General features: G+C 52.9%; 1 protein-coding gene across 2 annotated transcripts; it reads right to left on the reverse strand.

The window, feature by feature from the left end:
- Positions 1-2,557: 2,557 nt before the first annotated feature.
- Positions 2,558-13,177, reverse strand: PLA2G12B (phospholipase A2 group XIIB). 2 transcript variants are annotated; one of them, XM_058028845.1, is made up of 4 exons: positions 12,943-13,177; positions 6,574-6,650; positions 5,277-5,442; positions 2,558-2,676 (listed from the first exon to the last, which is right to left on the reverse strand). In XM_058028845.1, the coding sequence occupies exons 1-4, from the start codon at positions 13,175-13,177 to the stop codon at positions 2,558-2,560; spliced, it is 597 nt and encodes a 198-aa protein (XP_057884828.1). The 2 variants fall into 2 exon arrangements, with proteins under 2 accessions (XP_057884828.1, XP_057884827.1); XM_058028844.1 differs by having other exon boundaries at positions 6,562-6,650.
- Between the last annotated feature and the right edge of the window lie 1,678 nt (positions 13,178-14,855).

Genomic DNA, 14,855 nt, shown 5'->3' on the forward strand with positions numbered 1-14,855 from the left:
TATATAGAAGAGATGTAGGGGGAGTGATGGAGGGAGAAGTTCCTTTCTTGGCTTATTTCAGTTATTGTGCACATTATTTGGTTCTTCCTGATGAATTCATACGAGGCAGCTTTTCCACTCTGCAGCTGAAACCAATCCTACCAATGCACAAAGTCAAGAGGCAGCCCCAGGATGGGCAAAGCAATCTTTGTGTCCAGAGCAGGGTGGAATTGAAGATGACCCAAGGTTCATGCAGCAACCTGGAGAATGCTGTGATCAGCTGCTTCCATGGCTGTACATCACTGGATAGCAGGAGTGGCTCGGAGGGGAAGCAGTTTTTAGTTTGGTTGCAGTTTTCCTGGGTTCATGCTCTGATTTGCTCCTGCACAGGATTATCTGCTGCTTTGCCAGAGTCACTGCCACCACTTGAAAGTTCAAATATTTCCTCATAGAGCTGCTGGTGGGGTTTTTCAGATTAGCAGTGAAAAATGAACTGATTCACTGGCTGGCCTGCTTGCAGCAGTCTCTAGGGTTTTGAGATCAATGGTGGTCTGAAAGCAGGGAGAAATTATGATTTATGTTAGCAACATCTCCAGCACATCAGAGTCTGGGTACAGCGATTTTGTTCAGAATCCTTTGATTTCTCCAGTGTTATGGCATCACCTGCCAGCAGTTGCTTGGCTTTAACCTGATATCACTTGAACTATAAGGTAATTTAAGATATTTGCCATACAGTCAGCTATTGAACGTAGACAATATAGATATTTTAACTTCTTTTTTGTCATTTAATCATAGGCGTAGGTTCACATTTAAACTGGCCACAGGCACTATTTCACCAGAAAAATACAAAGTTTGGGCAGTGTCTGGAATGAGGAATGTTTCCTTCCCATCCCTAGCCAAAAGTAGGTGTTTCTTAGCTGGATAATCAAGGTTGTCTGTCCAGCCTCATGCTCTGACAGAGCAGTGAACCTCAGCAATGCAGAATTCTCTCCTCCGTGGCATTAGCCCAGCTAGGAAAGGCTGTCATTACATCTGAGCAGTGTTGAAGTCCTCTGTGATGGAAAACATCCCAGTACACCCCATGCAGTCACTTCCATTTTCCTGGTCTGGGTACCAGGGGGCTCTTGCTGTTCCAGCCCATTTGGGGCCAGCTGAACATCTCCTTGATGTTCACTGTAAGGCAAAGATGACTGGCAGGAACAGGAACAGGGCTTAAATAATTTATACCTCCATGCATACATTTTAAACCCATTTAAACTGGAAGAAAAGCAACCAAGACAGACTCTTTCCACTCTTGTTAAATCACCCTTTTGCAGCCTTAACTTCTCTGTGGCAGATGGAAGAACATAACCATAAATATGTTTGCAGGAGCCACTGAAATATTTAGGTGGCATGGCACGCACACACCTAGCAGCAACTTCCTTCCAACAAGAAACCCAGCTGCAAGCTGCCTGCCAATGTTCTGTGGAGGCAAAATGCCATGCACCACTTTAAATTCTGGTTTTGCATGCAACAAAAGCTCCCCATAACAGATGGGGGCATTAACCACGTTTTAGAAGGAATAATGTCTGAGGCTGCTGATAGCAGCCCCACAGAGGTAGCACATAAGTCCTGTCACCTGACAGATAAGGCTCCAGAATTGGGAATATCTCATCCAAGTCCACTGTGAGCCTCCTGTTTTTGCTTGTGCTAGAGATGGAGTTGTATTCCCAGCCATTTTGTGTGAAAAGGGATTCTGAGGGCAAAGCTTTGTTAAATGCTACAGGAGAAAAGTAATTAAATATATGTGAATGACACTGGCAGAAGAAAAGTGGCTTCCTCTCCTGAGACTGGCGGAGAGGGCTGTGATTTCTCATCTGATAAATGCTGAGCTTTGGTCCTGAATATCAATTGGTACCACAAACACCTCAAGCCGTTCTCCTTAACTCATGCTTAGGAAATCTCCAGATGTCCTAAATCAGTTTAGGGTCCACCAAGTATTTAAATATTCAGGGTTGTCAGGGCGTGTAATGACAGGATAGAAAGTGTCAGGGATGGGTGTGAGCAATGCACTGAAAGCAAATTACCCCTCTTCAGTCTGCCACCAGGGGTGCAAAAATGTGCATTGCATATCCATGCACTGGGAGTTTCACAGGCCTTGCAGAAACCTACTGCCTTGCACTGCAAATTGGAGAGTTACAGGGTAGGGGGAGGTGATAGCAGGTATTCAAGGTAAGTCCTGTGTTTATAAGCAGCACTGCATCCTGCTTGCCTTGGAGAGAACTAGCATGGGATCCTGTGGGCTTGGGAAGGAGCAATGGGGGGGCTGCCCTCTGTCCATGGGCTGGCTCTGCCCTGCCCTGCCCCGAGGCTGCTGTGGGTGCCTTGGCTTGGGTGCCCCTCCCGAGGGCTGACAGGAGCTGGCAGGAGTCTCTGTGCTGCAGAGGGGCTCTGGCAGCAGCTCAGGTGCCCGTCCCAAGGCTGGCAGGAGTCTCTGTGCTGCAGAGGGGCTCTGGCAGCAGCTCAGGTGCCCGTCCCAAGGCTGGCAGGAGTTTCTGTGCTGCAGAGGGGCTCACAGACACTGGCAGGCTGCTGTTGCTCACAGCTCATCGCGCTCCTCCTCGCTGCAAATGCAGGCGCTCCTCTGGCTGTTCATGAAGGGCCGGCAGCCCAGGGTCCAGACTGCATTGAACACCGTGTCTGCCATGGATTCACAGGCTGTGGAGAGGGACAGGGTGGCCAGGTAAGGACAGGCAACTCCCAGCACCCCAGCCCTGCACTGAGCTCTGTGGAGTTTGCCCTTGAAAGTGTGAGCTGTTGTCTTTTCTCTCTGAGAACTGCATTTTTATAAATCCTGAGGTTCCCTTCTCTCTTCTTATCAAGGCAGGGTGACTCCAATGTAGGGAATAATGTGTTCTAACTCCATGATTTAGAAAGCTGAACAATTGCTTTATTAAGCTATACTATATTACACTAATACTATACTAAAACTATATTAAAGAAATACTATACTACAAAGATACTAAAGAAAAACTAAAGGCAGTCACAACACACGTAGATCCAATTGGTCAAAGAATCAAAACAGCCTTCACCAGTGTCTAATTAACAAATCACTTTAGGTAAACAATCTCCTTAACACATTCCACATGTGCAAAACAACAAGAACAGTAAATAGAGATAAGATTTTTTTTCTCTTCTTCTCTCTGTGCTCCTCACTGCCTTCCCCAGGAAAAATCCTTGGGAAAAACTGTGCCTGCTGCTCTCTGTGAAGAGAGCCATGGCCACATCTTCTCCCCAGGGTGGCACTCATTTCTCTCCCCCCTAAACCCCTCCTTTATTACCTCTTTCAGGCCCTGCTAGTTGATGGATCATCTGGGGCTCTGCAAACAGCACTGTTTACCAAACAGATTTCCCAGGAGACCTCCACATTACTCCTTCTCCTCTGAGTTTTGCCTACAGCCACTATTAACCAACCTTTCTGGGCTTTTTTGGGAGTTATGATGCCAGCTGCCAGCCAGCATGAAAAATCCAACAGCAGCTGGAGCAGCTGACTGCCTGACTAGCCTCTCCTCATCCCAAAAAACAACCCTGAAAGGGCTTGTCAGTAAATAGGTTAATAGTAAATCTTTAGGGTTTATTTACTGGCACCAACACTGATAGTTGTATGCATGATGGAGTTGGGAAAGCCTGGCCTTTGGGACTGTTTTCTCTTATCTCAGCCTCTCCAAACCCCTCAGAGCTCCTGTTCCCTAGGAGGCTGCTCAGCTGGCAGGCACTGGAGAGGCTGTGGTGAGTCAGTGGGAAAAGCAAGGCTTTGGATGCCAGATAAGAGCTGGGATGGCTGTGGAGGAGGAGGAGGGCTGTGGCAGGAGCTCTCAGAGCAGCCCTGGGGACAGGATCTGCAGAGCCCGAGGTGAGGGGAGGGTGGCTCAGAGTTCACTGGTGTTGCCTCTGCCTCCTGCAGCAGCCAGCACAGAGGGATGGAGGAATCTACTCCTGCCTGGCTCTGCTCCACCTTCACTCCCCAGGATCTAGGCTTGCTTTGCTGCTGCAAGCAGAGAGCAAGAAGCACCATATGAAAAAGTGGAAAATCTGAAGAGATGAGAAGAAGCTGGCTTGCATGAGGAACTGTTGATAAGGGTAACCATGAAAGACTGGCTGTGCTCAGCCTGTAGCACTTTTGTCTCAGTCCACGTCTTTGATTTCTCTTGCTGGCCTGGGCACTCTTTCCATGCATTTTTCTGTGACCAGGTAGGAAGCCATCTGCAGACATCTACTGGTGTCATGCAGGCTTCCCATGTGTCCTATGCAGGCTGCACCTTTGGACAACAAATGCATATTTAAGGATACCCTAGAGCAGGGCATCAGCAGAGGTTACCAAAAAAACTCTTCTCAGACCTGCAGGCTGAGGCTTTTTAAATTAGGGAAAGCCAGGGTGGCACTTGAGCTGCTGGCACATCCCTAGAGCTTGTTAGCACTCCTGAGCCCCCCAGAGCTGCCTGCAGTGGCTCAGCCACCCCCAGTCTGGTGTGTCCCTGGTGCCATCACCATCTCTTACCTGTGACCAGATCCCTGAGAGCCCTTTCCTTGGCTCTCTCTGTTTTGCTGGCCCTTGGCCACGTGCAGGTTTCAGTGTGTGCCTCACTGGCCCTGGAAGGCATTTTGGTATCCCATGAAGGCGTTTGAATTGTTTGGGAGTGCGTCCAACTAGTTGGATAAGTTAGTGGAAGTGGAAACCCCACACTCCTAACTATCCTATTTATCCTCTCAGCAGCCCTGGGAGGATGAATAGGACTCAACCAAACACAAATCCAAAAAATCCTAGCCTTTTCTTCCATCTCCCACCTAGGCTGAATAGCAATCATTATCATCTACAACCCTAAACTCACCCTCCTCAACTTCTACCTATACACCATAATAACTGCAACCGTTTTCCTCACCCTAAACACAAAGTCCTAAAGCCATAGACCCTAATAACTGCATGGACCAAAATCCCATCACTGAACACAATACTACTCCTAACCCTACTCTCTCTCACAGCATTCCATCCCCTGACAGGATTCCTGCCCATGTTTGAATTGTTTGGGAGTGCACCCAGTTACTTCCAGGGTTGTTTGTGGGTTTTTCACACACTGTAATGTTTTCTACATGCAAATAACCATAGATCTCCAGCCTTGGGACAGAGGTGTGTGGCAGAGGGGGCAGATCTCTGTGTTCTCACCCACCTGTGACAAGTGCAGCACAGAGATGCTGCTCCCCACCGCAGAGTTCTGGCAAGGAAAGGCTCCCTGGCCAGGGGATGAGGGGCAGGACCCTACCTTGCACCTTGGAGACGAAGCCCAGGCTGCGTTTGAGGTCGGAGCAGATGGAGTGCAGGCACCAGCGGAACTTGGCGTCGCAGCGGTACTTGTTGGCCCCACAGGTGTCATAGCAAACATCCAGCTGGTTACAGCACTTGGTCATGGCAGGGATGCCCAAGTCTAGCTGGGAAAGAGAAAAGGGTGTCCCTTGGTTGGCTCCTGGCCTCAGGCTCACACAGCTGTGAGGGTGAGGTGCTGCAGAGCCCAGCTGGCTCCTGTTCCAGAAGCAGTTCCTGAGAGCCAGGGCAGCAGGAGGGATGTGTGCTGCTCCCTCACCATCTAAAGAAGGGAGGGTGAGGGAGCAGCCCAGTGGTGTCAGTGGTGCAGGCCAGTGCAGGCTACATCACATTCTCTTCTCATCTCTGTATCCCAGGGAGGTGGGAAACAGCCCCTCCATGACCATTTTCTAGTTTGCATTTGTCAGAGAGCTCCATGTCCTTGCCAACAGTGGTAAAGGCCTCTTTTCTCTTTTCCTCTTTTTCCCACAACCTGACAAGGTCCTGCTTTTTGCCTAATAAACGTGCCATAAATATTTTAATGCCTTATTTCTCAGAGTTGCACTTGAGGCCAAGGACAAACACAGCATGGTCAGGGGAGTTCTGCTCCCTGTAAGCTTAGCTAATGACCCTGGGGGTGATGGGGCAGAAGACCTGTCTCCTGGAGAGACTGGACTTGTTAGCTTGTTATGAATTATTCCTCTTTTTGCCCTTCCTCATGTAAAATTTAGGAGATGAATTGTTCCTTCATTGCACTCGTGATTGCCTGGGTACAGAGATGGCACCACAGAAATGCCCACAAGGCTTGCAGTGAAATAGTTTCAGGAATTAAACCTAACATGAAAAATGGGCTGCAAAGAGAGGGGTTGTCAGAGCAGGAATCTGCCTAATTGCTGCAGACTCCATGGGCAGCAATAATGCATGAGCTAAATAGGAATCCCTGCTCTGAGAGCCCCCTGGGAAGGCTTTTCCTGGTGATTCCAATATGTTCATTAATTGCCTTTAAGATAACGAGCAGGTGCACTATTAAAGCCTCTGGGTTTCATTCAGTGCTTGGCAGAGGCAGAAAGTGTGGGAAGAGGTGGGGGGTCAGGTGTGGAGGATGCACTCAGGTGTTGCTGTGTGCACATAGATCATTGTCACCCAGCTGCCCAGCCCAGCCCAGCCTTCTCCTTGCCCAGAACGATGAGCTGCTGATGTACTGGAGAGCTGCAGCCTGTGGGCTTGCTGGGTGGGACAGCACAAACACGTTCAGGTACCTTGAGCCCCAGAAAATGGGAGCTACAGCCGTTGGGTTCCTGGGGTTTGTAGTGAGGCCGCGCCATGGGAGCCTTCCCTGGGAAAGAAAAGACGGGACAAGGGTTAGGAAAGCTGATCTTCCCAAGGCTGGTGCAAAAAGCAAGGAGTGACAGGCAATGCCCTTTGGTCTGCATCCCCAGACACTGCTGCTTACACTGCTGGCTCAGCAAGGGGGGTTCCTTCTGTCCTCAGTTCATTCCTGGACTGTTGGTGTGCTGTGGATGTCCCCAGACTGTGCCAGACCTTGCGTGTCTGATCTTGCTCTGAGCAGGTCTGGGTCCATTCTCTGCCCATGGTGATGCACTGCCATGTTTTGCAAATCATTTCTGTTGCTTTAATCTCTGCACCTTCCTCACTCTGCTTCTTAATATGCACAAAGGAGCAAAAACTCCCTCTGTGGATAATTATTTACCCAATGCAGGAGGAGTCCAGCTCACAGCCAGCTCTAGCAGTACCTTCCAGCAGCATTTAATCTCATTTTTGTAGGGCAGCCTGTTCAGTGCCCAACCACCCTCTGGAGGAAAAACCCTTTCCTGATATCCAACCTAACCCTGGCCTGACAGAGCTTCAGCCATTCCCTGGTGCTGTCCCTGCTCTGGGAAAACACAAACTGTGGGAATGCTCCAACAAAAACTCGTGTGAGCTGGGCCTTGAAGCCAGTCACATCAAGGGTTAACTTTCTGCTTCCCTGAGCAGGGCTAGAGAATTTATACAGACATAGAATGGATCTAATTTAGCCCTTCAAGGCAGGGTTGGGTTCTTTTAAACTCCATTTCCACTTCTTGCTTCTTGTCAGCACCAGGAATTATTTAAGACACTTTCCCCAATTTTCTGTTCAGGTACCTGAAATGCCAGTGGTTAATTCAGCCATAAATCTGTGGCTGAATTAAATAAATCTGCTGTGCCCTTGGGAAGGCCTTGCAGCCAAAAGCCTCAGGGGAACTCATGTGGGAGTGTTCCCAGCACCTCTCAATTAAACTTTGCCAGAGCTGTTTTGCTTAAATAACAGATTTGCTACAAATAAATAACAAACTAAAATGCTGTCTAGCTGGGAGATGCCAACAGGCAATTTTCCCCTTCCAGAAGAGCCTTGATGGTTTTTTGGAAGGGGGTGAGAACTGGGACTCAGAATTCAAATGTTCCTGAACTGATGCAGGAGGCAGAGGAAAGTTCAAAATCCGCTGTGGGTTTTGCAGGATGGAGTCAAATTTGAGTGACTTGCTTGTAATATTGGTTGTAAAAATAATGTAAAAAATGTAAAATAATGTAAAAATAATATAAGAAATAATTGGTTGTAAAAAACAGGAACAGTGTGCTCTTCCTGCAGCACACTGACAGTGAATGGGATAAGATGGCAAGTCTGAGTAGGAGTGAGACTTTTCGGGATGTGGAGATCAAAGAATGGCTTGGCTTGGATGGGACCTTTAAGATCATCCAGTTATCCAGTTCCACCTGCATTATCCAGTTCCCAGCCGAAAATAGCTGTGTTTCCAGAGCTTCAATTCAGCTGAAGTCACAGCTATTGTAATAGAAATATTATAATAGCTTCTAGAAAGCTGTTCTGAGGAAAAAAACCCTCACATAAATAAGGATTGTGCTGATCCACAAAACATCAAACTGCCTTGAGGATAAGCCCTTGTAGGAAACCTGTCCACTCCCCTCTGCAAAACAGAGCTTTAAAACTTATAAAGTGCCCCTTTGTACTCTTTCTCAGCTAGGTCAAGTCCAAGGCACCACAATTAACCTCTCTCCCACATCTTGTTTAGTAGGTAACAGGAAAGCAAAAGCAGAACAGGAATATCAGGCATTCCTGCCTCCCTACAAGCACTGACTCAGTGCTCCTGTTATCATTTATTGCTTGCCCATCCTTACAGACAAGAAGACAGATTTCAGGCCACTGCCTTGTTGGCACAGCCCCAGAACTGAAGTTGAGTTTCCCTGATGCATTTTAATGGCCCCAGGCTGCTGTTGCTGTTCCAAGAGGCTGGAAAGCAGCCAGCTGGCTGGAGCAGCTGCTGGCAATGCAGGGCGTTCAGGCACTGCAGTGCTGGGACACTGGCTGGGGGAGCTGAGTGTATTTTTGGGTGAATGGATGGTCTCACAGGGCTCCTTGCACTGTTGGGTGGTCCATTGTTGTTTGTGTGCCCCAAGCAGGCAGGCAGGCTTTGGGCAGAAGTGCCTGCACACATCCATCCGTGTAAGACAGAGGTGCCTGCACACATCCATCCCTGTAGGACAGAGGTGCCTGCACACATCCATCCCTGTAGGACAGAGGTGCCTGCACACATCCATCCCTGTTGGACAGAGGTGCCTGCACACATCCATCCCTTTGGAGAGGGCAGAGGTGCCTGCACACATCCATCCCTGTTGGAGAGAACAGAGGTGCCTGCACACATCCATCCCTGTAGGACAGAGGTGCCTGCACACATCCATCCCTGCTGGACAGAACAGAGGTGCCTGCACACACCCATCCCTGTTGGACAGGGCCTGGCTTTGGGGCCTCTTTTCCCACAGCTTGGATGTGCCCCCTCCTCTGAAGCCCTTCAGGACCAAGTGTTGAGCAGAGCACTGAAGTCTTGCCTGGCCAGGAGGAAGCTACAAGGGCTTCACTCCCAGCTCAGGCTCTTTGTTTCCCCTGAGATGCCCAGTGAGGCTTTGTAAGCAGGAGGAGATTTGCCAGTAAATGCTAGTGTAACCCTAATGTCCTGATTTAAGGGAGCCATCCATCAAGTTGGTTGTTTTCAGACCTCAGTAGCTGCTGAAAAATCAGGGGAGTCTTACAGCTGGAACAGCCACGTGCTCAGCTGGAGATGGATGTGGCAATCACAGGTGAGTCCTGACCTTTACTGTGGCAAAATGAGCTATTTTTGGTATCTCTTGGCTGAAATAAAAGTAAGTAGAAGGAATAATTTTTGTTTCATGGCAACCAGGCCCTGATTCAGCACAAAGATGGTTTGTGTTCATCCCTCTGAGCAAGGATTGGATCTCACTGGCTTGGGGGCATCCCAGCATCCCCTCCTCTCCAGTTTGGAATGTCTGTGCCAGAGAAGAGCAAGGACAAATGGTCCTGGAAGGGTCCAGCAAGCCCCTTGGAGCCACTGGGCAGCATTTCAGCAGTGTTCTCCTTCAGGCAGTGATTAATGGGCTCTTCAGCAGAGAGTGAGAACTGGGCTAGCAATGTTTTAGTTCTCCTTTCAGGTAAACTGTTCCTGTAAGATGCAGGGAGCTCCTGGGGTGTGAGCAGGGATCTGTGCTGCTCTCTAGGGATGCTTTGCACAAGGACAGGCAGGGAGAGCCCTCTGGATGTGTCCCAAAGCAGTAACTCCTGCAGGATGTGCTGAGTCCCGAGGCTCCCTGAAAGCAGCTCTGAATATCAGCATTGCCTCAGGCACACTGCGGCCCCAGCCACTGCCTGGGGTTTCAGTCTCTACGCTAAGGAGGGCAAGGACCTTTCTGCTCCGAGTTTGGAGCACGGTGGGGACCTTCAGGAGGCTGTCACACACATGAGTGTGGGACAGGCTGCCTGGGGGGCTCATCCTGGCTGCTGGGGGGCTGGGGGTCACCTCCTCCAGGCACTGGGGACACACATGGCCCTCCTGAGCTGCTGCAGAGAGAACAGAGGGACCCCCAGGCTGAGGGAGCAGGGCCCTGTGGGGCTGTGGTGATGGGCTGGGGTGCCTGGCTCCCTCCATCCCATGGGGCTGGGGTACCTGGCTTGCTGCTCCCTGTTTGTTCCCAGTGTGGGGCCTGGGAGCAGAGCTGGCAAGAGGGGCAGGACACAAATATACACATTGGATGGATGTTGGGGAGAGGTTTTTCACCCAGAGAGAGGGTGGTTGAGCGCTGGAAGCACTTCCAGGCTCATCAGAGAAGTGGCCCCATGGCTACCAGAGCTCCAGGAGTGTCTGGACGTTTTCAGGCACAGGGTGTGACTCCTGGGGTGTCCTGCACAGGGCCAGGAGTTGGACTCAATGATCCTGGTGAGTCCCTTCCAACTCAGCCTGTTCTATGGTTCTGTGTCTTTGTTTATGAAACAAAACAAAACCCAGCAACTTTCAAACTGATTTAACCTCCTCCCCTGGCAGGGAGCTGAGGTCTCAGCCCTGCAGCATCTCTTTGTCCCAGTGCCCTGGCTGCTGGCCTGGGAGGAGCAGGAGGTCCATGGGATCCAGACAGACTGAGACAGAGTCAGTGGGGTCTCCCCAGAGCATTGAGTCTGTCTGTGAAAAACAGTGCCCTGGGGAGGAGAAGGGCTGAAATCCCTCTGTGCTCACGAGCATCTTTCCCAGGTGGTCACAGGGGTGTGGGGTGAAGCTGTGGGGCAAGGGGCTGGGCAGGCTGAGGTGACAGGACAAGGGGCTGCTGTGGGACCGGTGTAGGAGGCTGAGGAAAGGATACAGGGAAAACTCCAGGCTGATTCCTAAGCACGTCCTTCCCACAGGTGCCCTGGTGATGGCCCCGTCACCCCACAGACTGCAGCTCTGTGCACCCCAGCTCTGTCCCCTGCCCTGCCCTTCCCCTGGGGGCCTTCATCCTGCCCCCAGGACAAACCAAACTAATCCTTTCTGGTAAACCACCAAAAAGTGCAGTCCAAAGCAAGCAGGATCTGCCTCCTCCTGCCTCGGGCACTAAAGGCTGCTCCCGGTGACGGTGACGTGTGCTTTGTCCCGCTGTTATCTCCTGCAGCCCGCGGCACTGGCCAGCTCACAGCTGCGGGGTAAGGACGCTCCGAAGGTTGCTGAGATTAGGGCGGCCAGCTCAGCCTCCCCTCCCTGGCTGTGCCAGGCTCCGGGCAGCGGGACAGCGCGGGTACTGTGTGTGCCCTGGTACCTGTGTGTGTGCCCGGGTATCTGTGTGTGCCTGGGTACCTGTGTGTGCCCGGGTACCTGTGTGTGTGCCCGGGTACCTGTGTGTGCCTGGGTACCTGTGTGTGTGCCCTGGTACCTGTGTGTGTGCCCGGGTACCTGTGTGTGCCTGGGTACCTGTGTGTGTGCCCGGGTACCTGTGTGTGTGCCCTGGTATCTGTGTGTGTGCCTGGGTATCTGTGTGTGTGCCCGGGTACCTGTGTGTGCCCGGGTACCTGTGTGTGCCTGGGTATCTGTGTGTGCCCGGGTGTCTGTGTGTGTGCCCGGGTACCTGTGTGTGTGCCTGGGTATCTGTGTGTGTGCCCGGGTACCTGTGTGTGTGCCCTGGTATCTGTGTGTGTGCCCTGGTATCTGTGTGTGCCTTGGTACCTGTGTGTGTGCCCGGGTACCTGTGTGTGCCTGGGTACCTGTGTGTGCCCGGGTATCTGTGTGTGTGCCCGGGTGTCTGTGTGTGTGCCCGGGTACCTGTGTGTGTGCCTGGGTACCTGTGTGTGCCCTGGTATCTGTGTGTGTGCCCTGGTACCTGTGTGTGTGCCCGGGTACCTGTGTGTGTGCCCTGGTATCTGTGTGTGTGCCCGGGTACCTGTGTGTGTGCCTGGGTACCTGTGTGTGCCCGGGTACCTGTGTGTGTGCCCTGGTATCTGTGTGTGTGCCCGGGTACCTGTGTGTGTGCCCGGGTATCTGTGTGTGTGCCCGGGTACCTGTGTGTGTGCCTGGGTATCTGTGTGTGTGCCCGGGTACCTGTGTGTGTGCCCGGGTATCTGTGTGTGTGCCCGGGTACCTGTGTGTGCCCGGGTACCTGTGTGTGCCTGAGTATCTGTGTGTGTGCCCGGGTATCTGTGTGTGTGCCCGGGTATCTGTGTGTGCCTGGGTACCTGTGTGTGTGCCCGGGTACCTGTGTGTGTGCCTGGGTATCTGTGTGTGTGCCCGGGTACCTGTGTGTGCCCGGGTATCTGTGTGTGCCTGGGTACCTGTGTGTGTGCCTGGGTATCTCTGTATGCCCGGGTATCTGTGTGTGTGCCCTGGTATCTGTGTGTGTGCCTGGGTATCTCTGTATGCCCGGGTATCTGTGTGTGTGCCCTGGTATCTGTGTGTGTGCCTGGGTACCTGTGTGTGTGCCTGGGTACCTGTGTGTGCCCGGGTACCTGTGTGTGTGCCCAGGTATCTGTGTGTGCCCGGGTATCTGTGTGTGTGCCCGGGTACCTGTGTGTGTGCCCGGGTACCTGTGTGCCCTCTGCATCCTCCCCGGTGTCCTGCGCGCCCGTGGCGGTGCCTTGCAGGGCTGGCTGCTCTCGGGGAAGGGGGTTCGCTGTCCCTGTGCTGGCCCTGGCACAGAAGCTGTGACCCCGAGCACTGCCGGGGGCAGCTCCTGGGTAGGAGGAGCCGCTCGTGGCCGCAGGGAAGGAGAGGGAAAGAGGAGAAAGGGCGAGGAGAGAGGAGGCAGCAGCGGTGCGGTTCACTCACCGTATCGGCAGCGGTACTGACAGACCCCGTTCTTCCCCCCGAGCAGTTCCAGGAAGGAGTCGAAGTAGCTGTTGACAGCTTCGAAGCCGTCGCGGATGGTGTCGATGCCCCAGTCGGAATAGGATGCCGCCGCCTGCGGGTCCTGGTGCCCGGGGCTGTCGGGCGCTGCCTCCTCGGAGCCGTGGCCCGGGCGCAGGCCGAGGCACAGGAGCGCTGCCCCCAGCAGCAGCCGCATGTCGGGGCCGGTGAGCCCCAGCCCCGGGCGGGCAGAGGGGCAGCAGCGGCGGGATGAGCGGCTCCGGGCAGGAGGCAGCGGCACCGCTCTGCTGGACTTTAATCCTGCCCGGCGAGCCGGTCTGAGGTCACGGCAGGCGGGGTGCAAAGTGCAGCGCCGAGGTACGGAGCGGGTTCAGCTCCCTGAGCTGGGGGTTTGCACAATCCCACCGGGACACGCACATTATCCATGGCTGCAGCTCCCCGGGGGGACCCTCCCTCAGCCCTGAGCGGGGTCTGTCCCCCCAGGGCGCTGCACTCCCTCCCCGGCCTGCTGGGACATGGGGATATCTCTCTCTGTCCGAGATCTCTGCTGCTCAGGCAGGCTGAGGAGCAGCCCTTGCCTTTTTCCCCGGGCCTCCTGGGCACACGGAGGGGAAGGATGAGAGCTTCACCCAGCCTGGCCGCTGGGTGTGTTGCTCCCAGCAAATCCCAAGGGCCCACAGAGCCTCCGAGGGGTTGATCCAGCAGCTTGGAGAAGTTTGGGACAAACACTACACTCAGGGCATTCCTTGGCATCACCTCAGTTCCAGGATCAGTGTGGCAGGTGAGTACTGCCTTTGATGTTATAGGGCCGGTTGTTACAGCTCCTGTGTAAGGTAAATTAAACCAGTAAAGGTTGTGACCAGGAGGAAAGGGTGGCACTGAGACCCGAGCCAGGGAATGGGCTGTGGGGCAGCTGCAGCTCCTGGCTCTGGGGTGGGACGGCCCTGCCAGGACCCTGCTCAGCTGGTGGAGGGTCCTAAGCTGCTCATTAAAAAAAACAAGCAACTAAATGAACGAAACCAGCAAAAGATAAAGCAAACCACTCACAAAAAAAATAGAGAAGGGAAATGGTGTGGGAAGGTTCTGGCTGCTCTTAGAAAGCTATTCAGATGTGCCCCAGCACAGCACTGCCTCTCAGAAGGAGCTGGGCTGCGGGCATTTCAAACACAAATGCAAATTCTGGCATTTTCTTGTTTTGCAGCAGGTTTAGCCTTGCTGCATTGCTGATTCTGAAGGGCCAGAGCTCCATGGCACTGCCTGTGTCTCTGCACATGGCCCTGGGTGATGAGTTCCAGACGCAGGATAAGGAGGAGGAGCCACAGCCAAGTCTTGGTTTCTCAGACAGGTAAGTCAGAGAAGTGGGGAAGGGAGCACACAAGCTGGTTAGTGCCTCCGCCTTGCAATGATGTGGAGCCAGAGGCAGCTGCTGCCTGCTTGTCCCACCTGTTCTGAGCCCCTTGGCTGCCAGGGCTGACTTTTGGGTGAGGGGCATTTAGGAGTGCAGAGCTCCCAGGAGAACCTCAGACCAGCTTTGCCTTTGGGGAGATAAACCCAGATGCAGAGAACACTGGGAAAGGGCAGCTGGGAATCAGCAAATCCCTGCCTTGAGTAAGCCTTTTGTGACATCTGTGTCATCCCCGGCACGTGGCAGAGGGGGTGCTGGGGAAGTGAGGCCTTCCCTGCAGGGGCACTGGAGAGCTTGGGCTGCTCCTGCTGTTCAGACCATGCTGGGGACTGCTCTGTCAGTCGTGGGTGCAAATGGCCCCTGGAATTTGTTGTCACAGCCCCAGGGCAGGGCACACTGGATCCAAGAGTCCCAGGCTGTGTCCTGCAGTGAGTGGAGCCTTTGGTGTCTCTGCTGGTTCAGTCCCTGC

This window comes from Melospiza georgiana, chromosome 8 (genome assembly GCF_028018845.1).
Source record: "Melospiza georgiana isolate bMelGeo1 chromosome 8, bMelGeo1.pri, whole genome shotgun sequence".
In the NCBI taxonomy this organism is placed as follows: Eukaryota; Metazoa; Chordata; class Aves; order Passeriformes; family Passerellidae; genus Melospiza; species Melospiza georgiana.